Genomic DNA, 20,000 nt, shown 5'->3' with positions numbered 1-20,000 from the left:
CGCGTTGACGAGAGACTCGGGAGATAGGGGACATAGAGAGTCAAAGTGGATGCAGAAAGGGAGGAGAGGAGGGTGAGTGGAGGCCAGAAGTCAGGAGATAGGTTGGAGAAGGTTTGAGCAAGAGGGGAAGAGATGATAGGATGAAGAGGAGAGAGCTAGCGGGGGACGAGAGAGCGGAGGTTGGACGGTACCGCCGATACATCCGAGTAGGGCAGTGTGCGGAAAGTGTTGGATGAGAGCGAGAGGAAAAGGATACAAGGTAGTGGTGGAGACTTGGAGGAGTTGCATGAGCGGTTAGTGGAGAGAACAGATCTAGAAAGATGAGTCAAGCGTATGGCCTGCCTCGCTGTGAGTAGGGGGGAAGGTGAGAGGGTGAAGTCAAAAGAAGAGAGGGTGGAAAAAGGAGCAGGGAGAGAATGAGTCAAAAGGTAGACGTGGGGAGGTTAAAGTCGGCCCAGAACTGTTGAGAGTGGCCAGTCCTCAGGACAAAGGAGGCTCTATCAAGGCATCAAAGCTCATGATTGAACTCTCGAGGAACCTGGTGAGGGCGATATATGATAAGGACTGTTAAGCTGAAAGGCTGTAACTTGACAGCATGGGAATTCAAAGGAGGCGATAGACAAGGGTAATGGAGAAAGACGAAGAATGACCACTTGAGAGTATGAGATCCCGGTGCCACCACCACGCTGACCAAGCTCTCGGTATGTGGGAGAACAGTGGGCGGAGAAGAATGAGAGCATTAGAAAAGTGCAATGTGTTAATCTTTGGTATCCATGTTTCGTCGTCAAAGAATCGAGGATGGAGGGAGCGTACTGAGATGAACTCTGCCTTTCCCTAAGATCGGCAGTTCCAGAGCTACCGGTGAGACCAGGAACTCCACGTGGGTCGTGCGCGCTGCGGACCACCAGGCTGGGTTGGCCCGCCCACGCGGTGTGAAGCGGTTGTATTGTCTGGCAGAGAGGAGAGAACAGGGATAGACACAAACACATAGTTGACAGGCTACTGAAGAGGCTACGCTAATGCAAAGGATATTGAATGACAAGTGGACTACACCTCTCGAATGTTCAGAAAGTTAAGCCTACGTTGCAAAAAAAATCTTATTGACTAAGAGAATTAAATGATACAGTACTGCTGAAGTAGGCTAGCTAGCAGTGCCTGCGTTGTTGACTTTGTTTGAAAGCTGCTAGCTAACCGAAATTTACTCTAGACTCCACATATATCTTAGAATACAAAACAGCAAAGACAACTTGTAGCTAGCTAACACATACACTAATCAAGTCGTTCCGTTGAGTGTAATAGTTCTACAGTGTGCTATTCGGTGGCTAGTGGCTAGCTAAGCAGTGTTGATTACGTTAAGTTACGTTAAAAGGGCGAAAAAAAGGTGGCTAGCTAACCTAGAAAATCGCTCTAGACTACACAATTATCTTTGATACAAAGACGGCTATGTAGCTAGCTACGATCAAACAAATCAAACACGTTGTACTGTATGAAATGAAATGTGATACTACCTGTGAGGCAAGCGGGAATGCGCCGGGTTGTTGAATGGGGAGTTCTATCGGTTAGACGGTTTTGGCTAGCTGTTGGCTGGCTAGCAGTGTTTCCTACGTTAAGGACGACAAGTAGCTGGCTAGCTAGCCTCGGTAAATTAAGATAATCACTCTAAAACTACACGCTCTGAACTACACAATTGTGGATACGAAGACAGCAAAGACAACTATGTAGCTAGCTAACACTACACCAATCAAGTCGTTCCGTTGAATGTAATAGTTTCTACAGTGCTGCTATTCGGTAGACGGTGGGCGTTTGCTAGCTGGCTAGCTGGCTAGCCGCTGGCCAGATAGCAGTGTTGACTACGTTAGGGRGACGAATTACGATAATTACGCAATTGTCTTTGATACAAAGACGGCTATGTAGCTAGCTAAGAAGAAATTGCTAAGATCAGACAAATCAAACCGTTGTACTATAATGAAATGTAATGAAAAGTTATACTACCTGCGGAGCGAAGTACGAAATGCGACCGCTCGCTCCAACCCGGAAGTTGTTCCGGCTCATCAATTACTCTCAGCCAATCATCAGTCACTTGTTGAAAGTCCTTCCCTATAAGTGTGCTGAAAGTCTGTTAATTTGTTTATAGTAAAATAGGATTGTCAAACACAATTTTTTCCAAAAGTTTAAGGTTTGGTAACAGGCTGATTGGTTGGCTATTTGAGCCAGTAAAGGGGGCTTTACTATTCATGGGTAGCGGGATAACTTTTGCGTCCCTCCAGGCCTGAGGGAACACACTTTCTAGTAGGCTTAGAATGAAGATATGGCAAATAGGAGTGGCAATATCGTCCGCTATTATACTCAGTAATTTTCCATCCAATTGGTCAGACCCCGGTGGCTTGTCATATTTTTTTCACGTCTTCTAAACTCACTTTACGGAATTCAAAATTACAATGCTTGTCTTTCATAATTTGATCAGTTATACTTGGATGTGTAGTGTCAGTGTTTGTTGTTGGCATGTCATGCCTCAGTTTGATAATCTTGCCAATGAAAAAAATCATTAAAATAGTGTTGTGTAGGGGCTTTGCTGGCATGCATCTAAAAAAAAGTTGGTTTTATTCTCCACCACGATTTACATGCTAAAATCGCAACTGAGCTAGATGTAGTAGGCCAATGTTAATTAGCGTGCTCATCATTGTCTGTAGTAGACTAACCATAGGTGATTTAATAATGTTGAAATGGTGCTGGAATAGTGGAGGCAGCTCCTGTTTTCTTTGCGACTTACGAGAACTCTCCGTGGTTCTAAATCAATATGCTAGTTGTTTAGTAGTGAAGAAAGTTGGAAACATTAACTTGCTTGACCATGCTGTAGGTCATGTAACTGTTTGTTACATTCAATATGTTTTGTGGACTTCACCGGACAGAGGTTGCTCTCCAGTTTTGTGATGAAACAAAGGAATGGTTGAATTTATTATTTTATTTATTTATTTGATTTAACCTTGATTTAACTAAGCAAGTCAGGTAAGAACAAATTGTTATTTACAACGACGGCCTACCAAAAGGCCTCCTGCGGGGACGGGGTCTGGGATTAAAAATAATCACGACAAGAGAGACAACACAACACTACATAAAGAGAGACCTAAGACAACAACATAGCAAGGCAGCAACACATGACAACACAGCATGGTAGCAACACAACATGACAACAACATAGTAGCACCACAACATTGTAGCAACAACATGATAGTAGCACAAAACATGGTACAAACATTATTGGGCACAGACAACAGCACAAAGGGCAAGAAGGTAGAGACAACAATACATCAGACAAAGCAGCTACAACTGTCAGTAAGAGTGTCCATGATTGAGTCTTTGAATGAAGAGATTGAGATAAAACTGTCCAGTTTGAGTGTTTGTTGCAGCTCGTTCCATTCGCTGGCTGCAGCGAACTGAAAAGACGAGCGACCTAGGGATGTGTGCTTGGGGACCTTTAACAGAATGTGACTGGCAGACCAGGTGTTGTATGTGGAGGATGAGGGGTGTTGTATGTGGAGGATGAGGACTGCAGTAGTTATCTCAGATAGAGGGGAGTCAGGCCTAAGAGGGTTTTATAAATAAGCATCAACCAGTGGGTCTTGTGACGGGTATACAGAGATGACCAGTTTACAGAGGAGTATAGGGTGCAATGATGTGTCCTATAAGGAGCATAGGTGACAAATCTGATGGCCGAATGGTAAAGAACATCTGGCCGCTCTAGAGCATCCTTATCTGCTGATATATAAATTATGTCTCTGTAATCTAGCATGGGTAGGACGGTCATCTGAATCAGGGTTAGTTTGGCAGCTGGGGTGAAAGAGGAGCGATTACGATAGAGGAAACCAAGTCTAGATTTAACTTGAGCCTGCAGCTTTGATATGTGCTGAGAGAAGGACAGTGTATCGTCTAGCCATACTCCTAAGTACTTGTATCAAGCTCTAAACCCTCAGAGGTAGTAATCACACCTGTGGGGAGAGAGGCATTCTTCTTACCAAACCACATGACCTTTGTTTTGGAGGTGTTCAGAACAAGGTTAAGGGTAGAGAAAGCTTGTTGGACACTAAGAAAGATTTGTTGTGGAGCGTTTAACACAAAATCCGGGGAGGGGCCAGCTGAGTATAAGACTGTATCATCCACATATAAATGGATGAGAGAGCTTCCTACTGCCGGAGCAATGTTGTTGATGTAAATTGAGAAGAGCGTGGGGCCTAGGATCGAGCCTTGTGGTGCTCCCTTGGTGACAGGCAGTGGCTGAGACAGCAGATGTTCTGACTTTATGCACTGCCCTCTTTGAGAAAGGTAGTTAGCAAACCAGGCCAAAGACCCCTCAGAGACACCAATACTCCTTAGAATGGAATGGTCTACCATATCAAAAGCGTTGGCAAAGTCAATAAAAATATGAGCACAATATTAGTTAGAATCAAGGGCAATGGTGACATCATTGAGGACCTTTAAGGTTAGAGTGACACATCCATAACCGGAGTGGAAACCAGATTGCATACCAGAGAGAATATTTTAGACATCAACATAGCCAGTCAGTTGATTATTGACAAGTTTTTCCAACACTTTTGATAAACAGGGCAAAATAGAAATAGGCATATGACATTTAGGATCAGCTTGATCTCCCTCTTTAAATAAAGGACAAACCGTGGCTAACTTCCAAGCAATGGGAACCTCCCCATTGCTTGGAAACCACAGCCCCCACACCACTAGAGGGATATCTTCAACTAACAACTTACCATCCTGAGACAAGGCCGAGTATAGCCCACGAAGATCTCCGCCACGGCACAACCCAAGGGGGGGGCGCCAGTACTGAATGAAGAAGTCCCCCCCCCCCCTTCCAGGTTCCTAAGCATGTGTAGGGATCTGAATAGTGCCGTGCTGAATAGTGCTGAATTTGGTTTGTGTTTATTTTTTATAATAAAAAATATATAAACAAGTAATTAGTATGATTTGTTCATCCAAAACATGTTTAGTTTTTGGTGTATTTTTTATTATCCCGTACAGTAGGTGGCGGCATTACACCTTATGAGTGTAGTCGGCCAATAAACCTCAGAGAAGAAGAAGATTAGGGGAGGAACTTTTATTTGGAAAATGTCGGAAATTCCGTGACCCGGAAGTACTATTTTAAGCGTTGCTGACGCTGTTGAAGAAAGATGGCAGCAGCTGGAAGAGCATTTGTGCAGGTATACAATATTTAAGAATAGGAAAACGTAGATTTGTTGCTTCGTTTAGGGTATAGCTTGTGTATTCCACATTCTGTAGCCTATCCATATTGCCAACGTGCTATTTTACGCGTTAATGTTCGTTCTAGTTCAGTGCATGTCGGTAGACTGTTTGAAAGGGTAGCGCTAGGTAGTTTCATTCAGTCATTTCTTACTCACTCATCATTCATTCATATGATATAATTTCAAGAAAATGTAAAAGCAATATATGAGTAGCCTAACTATGATTTTAATCCACCAGGCTGTGCGCCTTCACTCGCCACTTATAAAGTTTCCTAATCGCCTTAGTGACCCAAGACCCAATGGTAAATTTCAATTCTTCAACTCAAACTGTATATTAGTATGACATGCGACAGGCATCTTGCCTATACTGGAAAAAATAGTGTGTAAAAACATTTGTCACGTGCTGATTTTTGTCCAAGTCGAGCACTAACACACATAATATAGCTAATCAACTGCTCATCAAGATTAGTTGAACCGCACGTAGGGAGAATCTCAATTGGTTAAAGTCCGTCCTCGACTCCTCCCTGACCTGGAGAGTGTCAATGTCAAAAGGGGAATGGAGGACTGTCCTCTGCCTCGAAACCCCCTTTGAATCAGCTGTTGAATACTCGAAGGAGAAAAGCATGCACATATTTTTAAATGATATGCTACTTATCCTTTTATCTATACTACTTTACATGTATTTTGGGATTGAAATCACTGTACACATAATTTGCATGATGACACGCATGTTAAGGAGAGTCTCTTAATACAAAAACATTTGTTTCCACATTCTCTCCTCCCCTCAGTTACTTTTGATGTTTTTCAAAAGGAAGAGAGGACGGAAGAGTAGAGCAAACCAATTGAGAATGTCCCATAGTCAACCTCTGGGATCAGGGTTGTGACCACCTACACCTATTATAGCCTGGTGGTTCTTGACAGAGATTGGGTCTCCGTCTAGCAATATAGCTCTAGCCCACCGTGCAACTTATTTACCAACCTGTGTCTATGCCTTTTTGGCGACGCTTTTCCCACTTCGTTAGGCATATCTGTGGTCGGTGGACCGTTCTGATAAAGAATGCGTTGTTTGCACACTGAGCGGTGCCCAGGAAACAATTCAATCCAATTGTTAGATGCTACCACCCTCCTAATGAAAACCAAACATGGATGTCAATGTTTGCATGCACACGCTTCATTCTACTTCTTGTCTACTTCCTGTCTGCGGTAGCATGGTGCTCGTATTACAAGGCTGATTTAGCTAGGACAAACAGGTGTGAAACACAGACAGCTGTGCGCGCGAAGCGAAAACATAACATGAAATCTATGTTTGGTTTAGATTTGGAGGGGGGGATGGTAGCATCTAACAATTGGATGTCATTATTTCCTGGGCACCGCTGGACGATCTCCTAATCAGAACCGATTACCCATATTCCTTTAGAAGTGGGGAAAGTATCGCCGCACAGGCAAGGGTCGGCAAATAACTGGCAATGTGTTCTAAGACTAGAACTGGGGTCTAAACCGGGCTATACCTATTGTAACCTATTCAGTCCAAGAGGTGCTGAAAATGGGAGTTGCCGCAGCACAGCAGTCCAGTGGTACACATAGTTCACCTTTGACCTCTGCACCATCACCCCTGACTCGCCTCCCGGGAATCTCAGATACCGCTGCAACTATCAGAGATCTTCCCCAGAGGTATCGAAGAAGGATAGTTGCTCCAGAGGAGATGGAGTACATCCAGGTAAGATATGTACAGTCAACCACAATGGGGTTCAACCCCAGCTTCAGAGTTCAACAATACCACTACAGGTACTTGTCATCATAGAAGATATAAATTAAAGTATTTTTCTGCTGTAACAGTCAAGAATATTTTTTCTTACAGCGTGGTGGACCAGAGTAACAGACATCTTCACTGATAACCTGCCAAACCATTCTCTGGATATTTACTCAGTACTGTATAGCTTTTTAGGAGTGTAACTGCCAGAGATTCCAATATAAAATGCACAAAGAAACATTTATAATTTATTAATATTTATCCTGTTGGATCAGAGCGCTGAAATGTTTATTTTTATGTTCAAGCAGTGCTGATAACCTCAAATGCTTTTTTGAATGTATTGTGATATGTGATGGGAAGTATGCAGATTCAAGCATTGTCTAGTTGTCTTCTAATAGCCTATGTATTGTGCAAAGTAAAGCGAAAAACTGTAAACGCTCCGTTGTCATGGCTATCAGTTATCTACCTGATAACAGCTACAGTGCCTTCAGAAAGTATTCTCACCTCTTCACTTTTTTCACATTTTGTTGTTACAGCCTGAATTTCAAATGTATTAAATGGAGTTGTTTTCACTGATCTACAAAATACCCCATAATGTGAAAGTGGAATTATGTTTGTAGGAATGGTTACAAATGAAAAGCTTAATTGTCTCGAGTCAATAAGTAGTCAACCCTTTTGTTATGGCAAGCCTAAAGTTCAGGAGTAAAAATCTGCTCAACAATCCACATAAGTTGCATGGACTCAACTTGTGTGCAATAATAATGTTTAACATGATTTTTAAATGACTGCCCCATCTCTGTACCCCACACATACAATTATCTGTAAGGTCCCTAAGTTGAGCAGTGAATTTCAAGCACAGATTCCACTTTGCGAACCAAGGTTTTCCTATGGTCCGCAAAGAAGAGCACCTATTGGTAGAGGGTGCAGTTATGAATTTTACACTTTGGATGGTGTATCAATACCCCCCAGTCACTACGAAGATAGTCGCCCTTCCTAACTCAGTTGCCGCAGAGGAAGGAAACCGCTCAGGGTTTTCACTATGAGGCCAATGGTGATTTTAAAACGGTTACAGAGTTTAATGGCTAAAATGACAGATTAACTGAGGATGGATCAACAACATTGTAGTTACACAAATACTAACATACACTAACAGTGTGAAAAGGAAGGCTCTACCGAATAAAACATATTTTTTTTATAAATAAGAAACGGAATAGAGCTAAGCACAGACAAAATCCTAGAGTAAAACCTGGTTCAGTCTGCTTTCCACCAGACACTGGGAGATTAATTCACCTTTCAGCAGGACAATAACCTAAAACACAAGGCCAAATCTACACGAGTTGCTTACCAACACATTTCTTTTTTTGTCTTTCCTATATATAGCTCTTTTATTTTTTATTTAATGTAATATCTTATGTTGTTCTTGTCTATTACTGTTCTGTACTTTGTCATGTATTTGTATGTTTTGTGTGGACCCCAGGAAGAGTAGCTGCACCATTTGCAGTAGCTAATGGGGATCCTAACAATCTAAACCAAGAAGACAGTGAATGTTCCTGAGTGGCCGAGTTAATGTTTTGACATAAATCTACTTGAAAATCTATGGTTGTCTAGCAATGATCAACAACCAACTTGACCGAGCTTGTACAAAGTTTACTCAGGGGGTGTGAATATTTATGTAAATTCATTTTTCCAAAAATGTCAAACATTTCTAAAAACACGTTTTCACTTTGTCATTATGGGGAATTGTGTGTAGAGGGGTTAATTAAAAAAAATCATTTTTAATACATTTTTAATTCAGGCTGTAACACAACAAAATGTGGAATAAGTCAAGGGGTATGAATACTTTCTGAAGGCACTGGAGTTGCTTACCAGTGAATGTTCCTGAGTGGCCTGGTTTCAGTTTTGACTTAAATCGTCTTGAAAATCTATGGCAAGACTTGGAATTGGCTTTCGAGCAATGATCAACAACCAACTAGACAGAGCCTGACAATTTTTTAAAAAGAATAATGGACAAATATTGTTCATTACCGGTGTGCAAAGCTTTTGGAGACGACTCAGCTGTAATCGCTGCCAAAGGTGATTCTAACATGTATTGACTCAGGGGGTTGAATACTTATCTAATCAAGATACAGGTACAGTGGGGCAAAAAAGTATTTAGTCAGCCACCAATTGTGCAAGTTCTCCCACTTAAAAAGATGAGAGAGGCCTGTAATTTTCATCATAGGTACACTTCAACTATGACAGACAAAATGAGAAAAAAAATCCAGAAATCACATTGTAGGATTTTTTATGAATTTATTTGCAAATTATGGTGGAACATAAGTTATTGGTCACCTACAAACAAGCAAGATTTCTGGCTCTCACAGACCTGTAACTTCTTCTTTAAGAGCTCCTCTGTCCTCCACTCGTTACCTGTATTAATGGCACCTGTTTGAACTTGTTATCAGTATAAAAGACACCTGTCCACAACCTCAAACAGTCACTCTCCAAACTCCACTATGGCCAAGACCAAAGAGCTGTCAAAGGACACCAGAAACAAAATTGTAGACCTGCACCAGGCTGGGAAGACTGAATCTGCAATAGGTAAGCAGCTTGGTTTGAAGAATCAACTGTGGGAGCAATTATTAGGAAATGGAAGACATACAAGACACTGATAATCTCCCTCGATCTGGGGCTCCACGCAAGATCTCACCTCGTGGGTCAAAATGATCACAAGAGACGGTGAGCAAAAATCCCAGAACCACACGGGGGGCTAGTGAATGACCTGCAGAGAGGTGGGACCAAAGTAACAAAGCCTCCATCAGTAACACACTACGCCGCCAGGGACTCAAATCCTGCAGTGCCAGACGTGTCCCCTGCTTAAGCCAGTACATGTCCAGGCCGTCTGAAGTTTGCTGAGAGCATTTGGATGATCCAGAAGAAGATTGGGAGAATGTCATATGGTCAGATGAAACCAAAATAGAACTTTTTGGTAAAAACTAACTCGTCGTGTTTGGGGACAAAGAATGCTGAGTTGCATCAAAGAACACCATACCTACTGTGAAGCATGGGGGTGGAACATCATGCTTTGGGGCTTTTTTTCTGCAAAGGACCAGGACGACTGATCCGTGTAAGGAAAGAATGAATGGGGCCATGTATCGTGAGATTTTGAGTGAAAACCTCTTCCATCAGCAAGGGCATTGAAGATGAACGTGGCTGGGTCTTTCAGCATGACAATGTCCCAACACACCGCCCGGGCACGAAGGAGTGGCTTCGTAAGAAGCATTTCAAGGTCCTGGAGTGGCCTAGCCAGTCCCAGATCTCAACCGCATAGAAAATCTTGGGAGGGAGTTGAAAGCCGTGTTGCCCAGCAACAGCCCAAAAACATCTGCTCTAGAGGAGCTGCATGGAGGAATGGGCCAAATACCAGCAACAATGTGTGAAAACCTTGTGAAGACTTACAGAAATGTTTGACCTCTGTCATTTTTGCCACAAAGGTATTAACAAAAGTATTGAGATTAAACTTTTGTTATTGACCAAATACTTATTTTCCACCATAATTTGCAAATAAATTCATTAAAAATCCTACAATGTGATTTTCTGGATTTTTTTCCCTCATTTTGTCTGTCATAGTTGAAGTGTACCTATGATGAAAATTACAGGCCTCTCTCATCTTTTTAAGTGGGAGAACTTGCACAATTGGTGGATGACTAAATACTTTTTTGCCCCACTGTATATTAGTGTAATATTTTGGAGGGTGGGGGTACTTTTTCTTCCACTTTGAGTATTTTGTGTCCATTTTAATCCCAATTTGTAATACAACAAAATGTTAAAATAGTCAATAGGTGTGAATACTTTCTGAAGGCACTGTATATATATACCCCCTTCCATATGTGTTGGACAGTGAAGCAAAATGGTTTTATTTGGCTCTATACTTCATTTTGGATTTGAGATCAAATGTTTCATATGAGGCAACAATACAGAATGTCACCTATTTATATGAGGGTATTTTCATACATATGTTTTACCATTTAGAAATGAAAACACTATGTATCTAGTCCCCCAAGTGAATAAGTCGTATTTGGACAAATTTGCTTATAGGGTATTAAAGTAATCAAAAGTTTTGTATTTAGTCTCATATTCCTTGCACACAATGACTTCATCAAGCTTGTGACTCTAAAAATGCATTTGCAGTTTGTTTTGGTTGTTTTTCGGCCTAATCTCGTTCCCAGACACTTCTGCCCAAATGCGCGAAGAGTCTTGTGGACCAACGCTCAAACTTGGCCTTCGTTAGAAAATACAGGGAGGCTTAATCTACCAACCAATCAATCATCTCCCACAACACCTTCCCCCTAACACTCCCCTGTACGTGTCTTGTGCAGCTTTGTTTACAGAGCCACAGCTCACATTCATGTGATTCTCTAAAATTAAATTATGACAAATACTTTACTCAGTAAGGTCACTCCCATAGAATTCTAATGTCACTCTTTGAATCGTTGATGTCACAGGTTTATATGTACTGTGCGTAATAGCCTGGAGATGAGGTTATGTTTTGCCCAATAGTATCTGAATGGTGTATGCTGACTGGAGTAATTTCCTTTTAAGTGTTTCTGAACACTTTTTAAATCATGTTGATGCTGCCATGATTAAGAAAAATCATGAATTAATCATGAATAATGAGTGAGAAAGTAACGGAGTCTACAAGAAAACATTCTAACCTCCTCAGTTTTGACTACTTTAACCCTTTACTCTCCTACCTGTATCAGGGTTGAAAATGGCAGATTTGGGCACTGATAAGCACCTTAATTGGAACGTAGTGGCTGTACAGTATTTTCAGATGTCGTTATCAAATGCGGCAAAATGTAAAATGCACATAAAATCAAATGGTATAATTTTACATTTTACTAGGCAAATCAGTTAAGAACAAATTGTTATTTACAATGACGGCATACACCGGCCAAACCCGGACGATGCTGGGACAATTGTGCGCCGCCTTATGGGACTCCCAATCACTGCCGGTTGTGGTATAGCCTGGAATCGAACCAGGGTGTCTGTAGTGACGCCTCTAGCACTGAGATGCAGTGCCTTAAACCGCTGCGCCACTCAAGAGCCCAAATGTTTGAGTTGAACTGCTGTCCTCAACTTTGGTCTAATAATTTTGCCATAATCGCCAATTGCTACCATGCTTATGCTTTTTATATTTCTTCTGTAAGACAGTTCAATTTAGCCCTATCCATGTAGGCCAATTCCCACGAGTATAAAGGGCTAATACACTATGTGAATTTGTCCAAATACTTATGACTTCTTCAAATGGGGGGGGAATACTAGATACATAAAGTGCTTTAAGTTCTAAATGGTAAAACAGATACAGTATGTATGAAAATACCTTCATAAAAGCAGACATTCTGTCATTTATGCATTTCGCGACACTCGCATTAACATCTGCTAACCATGTGTATGTGACCAATAAAATGTGATGTTGCCTAATATGAAATGTTCTCTCTAATCTAAAATGCTGGAGTATAGAGCCAAATGTAACATTTTAGCTGCACTGTCCAAATACATATGGAGGAGTGTATTAGTCATTTCCGTGAGTGTCATTTCACAGTCTAGCCTTGACCAGCTTCAACTTCAGCCTAAACTTAATTTGCGGACTTGATTCATTGAGGAACATTTGGTCCTCAAGGGCTTTCTCCATCATAACAAATTTAGAGACGACCTGGTAGAGAACAAGTTTGACAGAAATTATACAAAGCAAGAGTTTTAATTAAAAAACAAAATGCAAGTGTACACTACATTAAGTAATGTACAAACCTAATTCACAATATGCAGAATGTTTATGAAGTTCATAAAAAACAGGTTGGCATTCCATTGAAATAGGTACTTCATCTACAGTATGAAAATGTGTCTTAAGTCTTACAATAAAGTTCTAGCACAACCTCCATCTAAGTAAAAAGACTGATAAAAAAAAAAATGGTGATACCCTCAATTAAAATAATGTTTGTCTGCCATTGTTATTACCCTGACTGAAATCCACACACCCTTCTTCAGGTTAATAACCACCTGTCGATAAGAAAAACATTGAAAATCCAGTTCCCAAATACACCTAATAGTTAACATTTCAGCAACTTAACATTTTACAGTGGTATGGTTAAGGAACATACTAGTTCCTTTTTGACTTTCAAATACCAAACTACTGTACAATATTTTCCACTGCAAATTCACATTTCAGTTCATTGAACATTGGTATCACTTGAAGATCTATTCAAATATTATTACTTGTAGAATTGATCAGTTGAAGGCCTATAACCATACTAGTTCCTTTTTGACTTTCAAATACCAAACTACTGTACAATAATTTCCACTGCAAATTCACATTTCAGTTCATTGAACATTGGTATCACTTGAAGATCTATTCAAATAGTATTACTTGTAGAATTGATCAGTTGAAGGCCTATAACCATACTAGTTCCTTTTTGACTTTCAAATACCAAACTACTGTACAATAATTTCCACTGCAAATTCACATTTCAGTTCATTGAACATTGGTATCACTTGAAGATCTATTCAAATATTATTACTTGTAGAATTGATCAGTTGAAGGCCTATCAAAAGGTAATTAGATCTACGTACAGTCCTACACATTTCATTGTTGGTAATGATCAATTCAGGACCACTCGTATGCTCTGTTCTTTAGAAAGGTGAGAAGTGAGAACAATTTCCATGTCATGTTTGATACAGTCAAGGATTCATTAACCAAAGGATCCAAAACTACAGCAAGGCTGCTGGCACACATATTAGCCAAGGTTTGACTTGGTGGGAAAACTAACCAATATCAAACCAAGTCTTTTATCCATATTTCCATCAAACCAATTCTCCAGCCCTATTTCCATATATCCAGAGCTAAATGTTGGACAGTTGGCTCCAAAAATAACATTTGGTATCGTGCTTCTACACCTGCATTGCTTGCTGTTTGGGGTTTTAGGCTGGGTTTCTGTACAGCACTTTGAGATATCAGCTGATGTACGAAGGGCTATATAAATAAATTTGATTTGTATACCAGTTGTTGGATTCAAACCTAACACAGTATTTGGTTTGGTGTACTAAAGATGAAGGTGCTGCAAGGGAAGCATTCAGCTTACATTATCTTATGTTTTGACTGTGGAACAGCACAGTTGGTTTAGATGACTTCAGTCCATTTACATTGGGTGTTATGATTCACTTTGATGGATCCCAGTCCATTTCAACACTGGATGGTCTCAAGGAAAATAGAACAGCTTGTATATTGGGCTCATATGGTGACGTCTATGATATACTACAGTACAACCAAAGACATTCCTACTACACCAATAAATGTCCCAAATAATGAACACTAGGAACTACAACCAGGTGGAGTCTCACACTGCATTATTGGTGTCCGTAAATAATGTTCCAGGTGGCCTTATGCCACCATTCATAAAGCTTTCCAAAATACTACACAATGGCCTGTATTCAATCAAAGACATGTTGTATACAAGTGCACAGTGCTTGACATTTAAAAGATAATTTCCTCATGAGTCGACATCTTCAGCGTTTTACCGTGAAAGCGATCTTCGTTGTCTGTAGTGAAATGGGCTTGTCTACAACGCATCTCTGATTGAATCCTGGTCAATGTCATTATCACTTGCCATAAGCATGTAAATTGCAAAAACATTTCCAAAATGTTATGCCACATCTTTACATGCCTCATGACAAAGATTATCGGCATAAAAAGCACAGCATGCCTGTCGCAAGCACTATAACACATCACACTGACTTCTTAAAGGCTTTACAAATGACTGCGTATAACACCACCAAACTAATCCCTTTTCTGATATATCCAGGGTCGTGTTCATTAGGCACCAAATGGATTGAAACAGGGAGGGAATTTTCACTTTCCGTTGCAAAGCGGTTTAAACCGCTTTCCGTTGCGTACTCTAATGAACATGAGCCAGGTCTCTCAGGCACAGCTTCAGGGGTCTGCTCTTTCTATAGTCCTCCTCAGCCTTCCTCCTCTTCATACGCTTCAATGAAGTCGGCAATGGTCTCCACCACGTAATCTGGCACGAAGTCCTTCCGCTCGGGGTCGTCACTGTCCTTGTAGCCGCGCGCCTCCTCTAGAGTGGACACTCCGGTCAGGGTGAGCATGGTGTCCAGGCCACAGTTAGCCCCAAACAGGATGTCAGTCTCCAGGCGGTCACCCACCATGAGGGACTGGCTGGGGTCCAGGTTGAACTGGCTGGCGATGCACTCGAACATGAAGCAGCTGGGCTTCCCGATCACCGTGGCTTTCCTGCTGCTGGCTGTCTCCACAGCGGCCGTGAGGCTTCCTGAACCTGAGGGAGAGGAGGAAGCGGCGCCAGAGAGTCAGGGAAGATTACCAGTTACTACCTTTTCAATTTTTTACTTGTAAACGGCATACTGACGTACAGCAGTGGTCTGAAACCTTCATTCTTAAGGTTTCTAAGCTTTTGTTCCAGCCTAGCACGAATATTCCTGATTCAGCATTACAATTCTGCAAAGCAATGACTTGGGGCTGTTTTGAAGCCACACTAAAAAATAAAAATAAAACAACATTTTTTATTTGTAATGCCTGTTGTCAACTGGAGCTGCTTGATATTTGTATTGTCAAGTAAAATAAAACCAATTGGTGAACTGCACTGCTATTCAACAGAGCTTACACTCATTTGATGTGCTCTTATTAGGAGTTGACTGTACCTTGATAAGATGCCTGCACTCAAAACCTAATATCCAACTAGACACCAGTAGCTCTCCAGGACCAGTACAGGTGACCACTTAGCCAGACAGTGAGGAAATGCCCGAAACAACCTTTGTCAGGGTTCAATTTATAAACAACATTATGAGCAGTATCCTTCATTTCATGAACAGAGCAGCACGTGCGTGTTGCTGGGAGCAAAAACAGGTTGAGTTGCACTGCACACAGCATTCAAAGCCATTCTACACAACTGCCCACGTCTACCAAATACTGACAACATCTCTCTGATACAAACTGTAATTGTTTAACCAAACAGGTTTGCATGACAGGTCACAATGAATGTGGATTCTGTATGTCCAGGCCCCATATGGCTAAAATGTAGTAAACCCTTTCTACATGGTATCCCTATTCACCCTGTTATTTTTTTTTTTTTTTTTTTTTTTTAATCTGTTATTTTACCAGGTAAGTTGACTGAGAACACATTCTCATTTGCAGCAACGACCTGGGGAATAGTTACAGGGGAGAGGGGGATGAATGAGCCAATTGTAAACTGGGGATTATTAGGTGACCGTGATGGTTGAGGGCCAGATTGGGAATTTAGCCAGGACACCGAGGTTAACACCCCTACTCTTACGATAAGTGCCATGGGATCTTTAATGACCTCAGAGAGTCAGGACACCCGTTTAACGTCCCATCCGAAAGACGGCACCCTATACAGAGCAGTGTCCCCAATCACTGCCCTGGGGCATTGGGATCTTTGTTTAGACCAGAGGAAAGAGTGCCTCCTACTGGCCCTCCAACACCACTTCCAGCAGCATCTGGTCTCCCATCCAGGGCCTGACCAGGACCAACCCTGCTTAGCTTCAGAAGCAAGCCAGCAGTGGTATGCAGGGTGGTATGAGGTGTTTCACATTGAGGTGAAATTTAAGTAGATAATGTTCACCTTGCACAGGTCCCCTGGGCAACTACAGGATGTGCACGCTTTCCTTCCAGCCCAGCACTCACACACCTGATTCAACTAATCATGATTAGTAGGTGTCCAAATCATTAAGGACTTAAAATGGTCCACACACACACGCAGTCCATATAGAAGGCACGACAGCGCCTCTTCCCCCTCAGGAGGTTGAAAAGGTTTGGCATGGGCCATCAAATCCTAAAAAAGTTATACAGCTGTACCTCTCCCCTGTAACTATTCCCCAGGTCGTTGCTGTAAATGAGAACGTGTTCTCAGTCAACTTACCTGGTAAAATAACGGATAAAAAAAAAGAAAAAAAGTTCAGAGCATCTTGACTGGCTGCATCACTGCTTAGTATGGCAATAGCACTGCCCTCGACCGCATGGTGCTACAGAGGGTGGTGCGGACAGCCCAGTGCATCACTGGGTCCAAGCTCCCTGCCACATCCTGGACCTCCATATCGGGCGGTGTGAAAGGAAGGCCTGGAAAATCGGTATCCAGCCACCCAAGCAATAAACTGTTCTCTCTGCTTCCACATGGCAAGTGGTACCGGTACATCAAGTCTGACACCAACAGGCTCATGAACAGCTTCTATCCCCAAACCATAAAACTGCTAAATAGCTAACAAAATGGCTACATGGACTGAGTTGACCCTGAGTTGCACAGTATCTATGCACACTCACGCACACCATAATTTGCTCACTCATAATATACATTTATACTGACTCTATATACACACAGTCATCATATACGCTGCTGCTACTCTGTTAATCATATCCTGATGCCTAGTCAACTTACCCCTATACATATCTACCGCTTTGTGTCAATGCGTAGTACATACTAGAGATATTACGTTTGATACCGGAGCTCAGAGGCATGCATAGATATCGCTAAGCGGCTAACTTCGAAGCAGTGTGTCGATGCGTGCATCACTTTATCAGAAGTACGTCATCAATGATGTCCAAAGCTTCGTTTGATCATTTGCTATTGCAAACAGATTGTTGCAAAATCTGAGATCCCATTGATTTCACAGTGGTTCTGGTGCTTTCTTTGACTCCAAAGCTGCTTTCAAAACACTGACTTCTACTGGACACCATACTTACAAATATAGGTAGCTTAGCTGGTAGAGTAGGGAACTATGGGACATTAAGGGATGTGAGGGTATGAGGTCAAATCCCATTAAAGACATACTATTAAAAAAAAAAGTGGAACCAGACTTTCTGCACTGTTATTCAATTAATTTGTTTTATTTAATATAGTATAAGCTTCTGTCTTAAGCATCCTAAATAATGCCACACAAGCATTTCCCTACACCATCAATAACATCTGCTAAAAATGTGACCAATAAAATTTGAAATTCATTATTTATTTATTAAGTAAACTAGAAGGCAAAATTGAATTCCAACTGATTATAAGCTACTAAAGCCAACAATTTATCGCTGCGCCAGAGTTTCGATGAAAACGGAAGAGAAAAAACATCTGATAATCCACTGCAGCTATTTATTGCTGACCAGCAGTCACTAATGTACATTGAGAAGGGATAATGAAGCGCCGAGTAATTAACTGTGTTTGGCACAATTTGGTGAACGCGGCAAAGCCTTCAGTGTTTCCCCATCGCTAGTTCATACATGCATAGTCTATGAGCAGAATTACTGTTTTACCTCAATTAGCCACAAAAGCCCTAGTTTGAAAGTGACTGTTTCCTGGAAGCGGCAAGGTTCCCTACATCCTCCCCCCATGTGGGCCAGCCCCTTAACAATTCGAGTTCTAGCCAATGAGCTTCAGCCCCCTCGCACATAGTACACCATTTTCAGGGACCACTTTTAGCTCGTGAGTGCTACTTTCAGAACTACTGGCTAATAAGTACAAAACAGTACTGGAGAATCTCTTTAAAATCAGCTGTACTAGTGCTGGGCAGGAACAAAAGCCAGTAGGACCCTCACTAGTGACACACCTACCTGGTGTTATTCTGCCTCCTCGCAGTGGGTGCCAGGGGTCAGGGTCAGTGGCCAGAAACAGGCACTCAGTATTCTGTAAGTAGCAGCAGGCTTTGGCCAGTTTAATGAAATCAAATTTCTCGTCATATCCCACCAGCACTGCCTTTACGTCTGGGTCCAACGGGTAGTCGTAAATGGTCCCAGTAGGTGCGTCAGCGTCCTCCTCCACTATGGGAATCCCAGCCTCCCGTAGCTCCTTCACAACGCCCTGGCACCCTATGACATACACCTTACCCTGCAACTTCGCCACGTCTCGCAGATAAGCCGCAGAGCAGTACGCCGAGCTGAAGATCTCCTCCTCTGCGACATCAGTGAAGCCCAACCGGATAAACTTCGTTACGTAGCTCGCTCTGGGCCTAGTACAGTTGTTGGTGATGAAAAATACCTTTTTGCCTTGCTGTTTCAGTAGCGTCACCACTTCTGGCGCGCCTGCCACGACCGTTTCGCCATTCCAGATGACTCCGTCACAATCAAAAAGGACGTTGAGCTTGGAGTCGAGGAGCTCTCTTATTTGGGAACCCCTGATTTTGTGACACCCTCTGCTACTCACCAGCCCAGCCATTCTGAACGATGCGTTGAGGAACAACCTCGCGTGTGGTTGTCTACAGAAATATATGATTACGCCACTCAAATAGAACGAACTACGACAGTTAGTTCCCTGTAATTCTAGTTCCACCACACTTGTGCACAACGGTGATAAATGGACATTATATTACATGAAACTGAAACGTCCCCGTGTTCTATACAGCTCATTCTATTCGTTTCATTGGCGCTGGCATTTAAGACCCACCCACCAAGCATATTTTGCAATAACACGGCGCTTCCTCTTTAACCATTTGGCCTATTGACCGGCGATTATAATCACCGTTTACAACATTGAGTTACATGTAACACTCCTGACAACTTGCGGAGATAGTAAAAACAGTGAAACTTGCCCGTTACAGTTTATGTGCGGCTAAGCCATATTGGTAGAGGTATAATGCTTCCCGGTTCCAGAAACGTCACCGCATAGAAAATCCAATATAGCTGCCAACGCAATGCCATATATGGACATGTGTATGTGACGTCCGAACTCAGTAGCTCTACTCTCATTGGTCCTAAAGATTTGTTTAAGTGTTTTGCATGTAGCTTGCAACACAGACGTCAAGGCATCATGGATGAGATCAAAGGATCATCAGCAATGGGTACAGATAGATGGCTAGATATATAGCTAGTTAGTTTGCAACAAAAACATTATATTTTAAAATAAAAAAGCAAATCTGAATGCCATGCACAGGAGTTCTATTCACAAAACGACCAGCTGGCGATTGTTTAGTTTATTAGCTAGCTACAAATAGTT

General features: G+C 41.9%; 2 protein-coding genes across 2 annotated transcripts; one reads left to right on the top strand and one right to left on the bottom strand.

The window, feature by feature from the left end:
• Positions 1–5,119: 5,119 nt before the first annotated feature.
• On the top strand, positions 5,120–7,436 carry LOC111961218 (alpha-ketoglutarate dehydrogenase component 4). The gene is made up of 4 exons (XM_023983302.1): positions 5,120–5,207; positions 5,488–5,551; positions 6,776–6,966; positions 7,108–7,436. The coding sequence occupies exons 1-4, from the start codon at positions 5,178–5,180 to the stop codon at positions 7,123–7,125; spliced, it is 303 nt and encodes a 100-aa protein (XP_023839070.1). The 5' UTR covers positions 5,120–5,177; the 3' UTR covers positions 7,126–7,436.
• Positions 7,437–12,720: 5,284 nt separating this feature from the next.
• pdxp (pyridoxal (pyridoxine, vitamin B6) phosphatase) lies at positions 12,721–19,678 on the bottom strand. Its single transcript, XM_023983301.2, has 2 exons — positions 18,623–19,678; positions 12,721–15,329 (listed from the first exon to the last, which is right to left on the bottom strand). The coding sequence occupies exons 1-2, from the start codon at positions 19,221–19,223 to the stop codon at positions 14,995–14,997; spliced, it is 936 nt and encodes a 311-aa protein (XP_023839069.1). The 5' UTR covers positions 19,224–19,678; the 3' UTR covers positions 12,721–14,994.
• Positions 19,679–20,000: the final 322 nt, after the last annotated feature.

The sequence above is a fragment of the Salvelinus sp. IW2-2015 genome, linkage group LG4q.1:29, assembly GCF_002910315.2.
Source record: "Salvelinus sp. IW2-2015 linkage group LG4q.1:29, ASM291031v2, whole genome shotgun sequence".
In the NCBI taxonomy this organism is placed as follows: Eukaryota; Metazoa; Chordata; class Actinopteri; order Salmoniformes; family Salmonidae; genus Salvelinus; species Salvelinus sp. IW2-2015.
This window is presented reverse-complemented; position numbering and strand designations above follow the sequence as displayed.